The 3,520-nt window shown below is 47.9% G+C and overlaps 1 protein-coding gene across 1 annotated transcript; it reads left to right on the top strand.

Annotated features, from left to right (window-relative positions):
- Nucleotides 1-956: 956 nt before the first annotated feature.
- LOC120859882 (tubulin alpha-1C chain-like) lies at nt 957-2,497 on the top strand. Its single transcript, XM_040235805.1, has one exon. The coding sequence runs from the start codon at nt 1,041-1,043 to the stop codon at nt 2,388-2,390; it is 1,350 nt and encodes a 449-aa protein (XP_040091739.1). The 5' UTR covers nt 957-1,040; the 3' UTR covers nt 2,391-2,497.
- The last annotated feature ends 1,023 nt before the right edge of the window (nt 2,498-3,520 follow it).

Genomic DNA, 3,520 nt, shown 5'->3' with positions numbered 1-3,520 from the left:
GCAGGTCAGGAAGCAACAGTTAGAATGGGACAAGGAACAACAGACTGGTTCCAAATAGGAAAAGGCTGTATATTGTCACCCTGCTTATTTAACTTCTATGCAGAGTACATCATGAGAAATGCTGGACTGGAAGAAACACAAGCTGGAATTAAGATTGCCGGGAGAAATATCAATAACCTCAGATATGCAGATGACACCACCTTTATGGCAGAAAGTGAAGAGGAACTAAAAAGCCTCTTGATGAAAATGAAAGAGGAGAGTAAAAAAGTTTGCTTAAAGCTCAACATTCAGAAAATGAAGATCATGGCATCTGAACCCATCACTTCATGGGAAATAGATGGGGAAACAGTGGAAACACTGTCAGACTTTATTTTTTTGAGCTCCAAAATCACTGCAGATGGTGATTGCAGCCATGAAATTAAAAGACGCTTACTCCTTGGAAGGAAAGTTATGACCAACCTAGATAACATATTCAAAAGCAAAGACATTACTTTGGAACAAAGGTCCGTCTAGTCAAGACTATGGTTTTTCCAGTGGTCATGTATGGATGTGAGAGTTGGACTGTGAAGAAAGCTGAGCACTGAAGAATTGATGCTTTTGAACTGTGGTGTTGGAGAAGACTCTTGAGAGTCCCTTGGACTGCATGGAAATCCAACCAATCCATTCTGAAGGAGATCAGTCCTGGGTGTTCTTTGGAAGGACTGATGCTAAAGCTGAAACTCCAGTATTTTGGCCACCTCATGCAAAGAGTTGACTCATTGGAAAAGACTCTGATGTTGGGAGGGATTAGGGGCAGGAGGAGAAGGGGATGACAGAGGATGAGATGGCTGGATGGCATCACCAACTCGATGGACATGAGTTTGAGTGAACTCCAGGAGTTGGTGATGGACAGAGAGGCCTGGCGTGCTGCGATTCATGGGGTCACAAAGAGTCGGACATGACTACTTCTCCCCCGGACTCCTTAATAGTCTGTCAGTGGGAGATCTTCGCGGCAGTCCCCTCCCCTGTTCCAGCCCCGCAGAGCCGTACAAGTCTCCATCATGCGTGAGTGCATCTCCATCCACGTTGGCCAGGCTGGTGTCCAGATCGGCAATGCCTGCTGGGAGCTCTACTGCCTGGAACACGGCATCCAGCCCGATGGCCAGATGCCAAGTGATAAGACTATTGGGGGAGGAGACGACTCCTTCAACACCTTCTTCAGTGAGTCAGGTGCTGGCAAGCATGTGCCCAGGGCAGTGTTTGTAGACCTGGAACCCACAGTCATTGATGAGGTTCGCACTGGCACCTACCGCCAGCTCTTCCACCCTGAGCAACTTATCTCGGGCAAAGAAGATGCCGCCAACAACTATGCCCGAGGCCACTACACCATTGGCAAGGAGATCATTGACCTCGTCTTGGACCGAGTTCGGAAACTGGCTGACCAGTGCACAGGTCTTCAGGGCTTCTTTGTTTTCCACAGCTTTGGTGGGGGAACTGGTTCCGGGTTCACCTCCCTGCTGATGGAACGCCTCTCTGTCGACTATGGCAAGAAGTCCAAGCTGGAGTTCTCCATGTACCCAGCCCCCCAGGTTTCCACAGCTGTCGTTGAGCCCTACAACTCCATCCTCACCACCCACACCACCCTGGAGCACTGTGATTGTGCCTTCATGGTAGACAATGAGGCCATCTATGACATCTGCCGCAGAAACCTCGACATTGAGCGCCCAACCTACACGAATCTTAACCGCCTCATGAGCCAGATAGTGTCCTCCATCACTGCTTCCCTGAGGTTTGATGGCGCCCTGAATATGGATCTGACAGAGTTCCAGACCAACCTGGTGCCCTATCTCCGCATCCACTTCCCTCTGGCCACATACGCCCCTGTCATCTCTGCTGAGAAAGCCTACCATGAACAGCTTTCTGTAGCAGAGATCACCAATGCTTGCTTTGAGCCAGCCAACCCGATGGTGAAACGTGACCCTCGCCATGGTAAATACAGGGCCTGCTGCCTGTTGTGCCGTGGCGACGTGGTTCCCAAAGATGTCAATGCTGCCATTGCCACCATCAAGACCAAGCGCAGCATCCAGTTTGTAGACTGGTGCCCCACTGGTTTCAAGGTTGGCATTAACTACCAGCCTCCCACTGTGGTACCCGGTGGAGACCTGGCCAAAGTACAGCGAGCTGTGTGCATGCTGAGCAACACCACAGCCGTTGCTGAGGCCTGGGCTCGCCTGGACCACAAGTTTGACCTGATGTATGCCAAGCGTGCCTTTGTTCACTGGTACGTGGGTGAGGGCATGGAGGAAGGAGAGTTTTCTGAGGCCCGTGAGCACATGGCTGCCCTTGAGAAGGATTATGAGGAGGTTGGAGCCGACAGTGCAGAGGGAGAGGATGAGGGTGACGAGTACTAGCATGTCTGCTGCGGTTTCATCTTGGGACTGTATTACTTGTGTTCAGTGGAGCTGCCCACTGTCGCTATATCTTGACACTAAAGGTGATATTTCTACTTCCAAGGTCACGCTGTATCATAGTAAATATTTACTTATTGAAAGCCAGTTTGTGATGGAGGAGGCTGGCAATTTCCATCTGATCATTTGCTCAACATTTCAAGTGGCTTCTGTGTACTGTGCTAAGAGGTTTGTCTATTTCACTAAGACCTGCAACAATGACTGGTGATAAAATCATAAGTGAGGCAACAGGAAAAAAAAAAAAAAAGAGTCGGACATGACTGTGTGACTGAACTGAACTGAGGCTGGTCATAGCTTTTCTTCCAGGGAGTAAGCGTCTTTTAATTTTATAGCTGTAGTCACCATCTGCAGTGATTTTGGAACCTCCAAATAATAAAGTCTCTCACTGTTTCCACTGTTGCCCATCTATCTGACATGAAGTAATGGGACTGGATGCCATGATCTTAGTTTTCTGAATGTTGAGCTTTAAGCCAAGTTTTTCACTCTCTCACTTTCATCAAGAGGCTCTTTAGTTCCTCCTCACTTTCTGCCATAAGGGTGGTGTCATCTGCATATCTGAGGTTATTGATATTTCTCCCGGCAATCTTGATTCCAGCTTATGCTTCATCCAGCCCAGCATTTCTCATGATGTACTCTGCATAGAAGTTAAATAAGCAGGGTGACAATATACAGCCTTTTCCTTTCTGGAACCAGTCTGTTGTTTCTTGTCCCGTTCTAACTGTTGCTTCCTGACCTGCATATAGGTTTCTGAAGAGGCAGGTCAGGTGGTCTGGTATTCCCATCTCTTTCAGAATTTTCCACAGTTGATTGTGATCCACACAGTCAAAGGCTTTGGCATAGTCAATAAAGCAGAAGTAGATGTTTTTCTGGAACTCTCTTGCTTTTTCAATGATCCAGCAGATGTTGGCAATTTGATCTCTGGTTCCTCTGCCTTTTCTAAAACCAGCTTGAATATCTGGAAGTTCATGGTTCATATATTGCTGAAGCCTGGCTTGGAGAATTTTGAGCATTACTTTGCTAGAGTGTGAGATGAGTGGAATTGTGGGGTAGTTGGAGCATTCTTTGGCATTGCC

The sequence above is a fragment of the Oryx dammah genome, unplaced genomic scaffold, assembly GCF_014754425.2.
Source record: "Oryx dammah isolate SB20612 unplaced genomic scaffold, SCBI_Odam_1.1 HiC_scaffold_4003, whole genome shotgun sequence".
Taxonomy (NCBI): Eukaryota; Metazoa; Chordata; class Mammalia; order Artiodactyla; family Bovidae; genus Oryx; species Oryx dammah.
The sequence above is the reverse complement of the archived record's forward strand: the minus strand, read 5'-3'. Positions and strand labels throughout refer to the sequence as shown.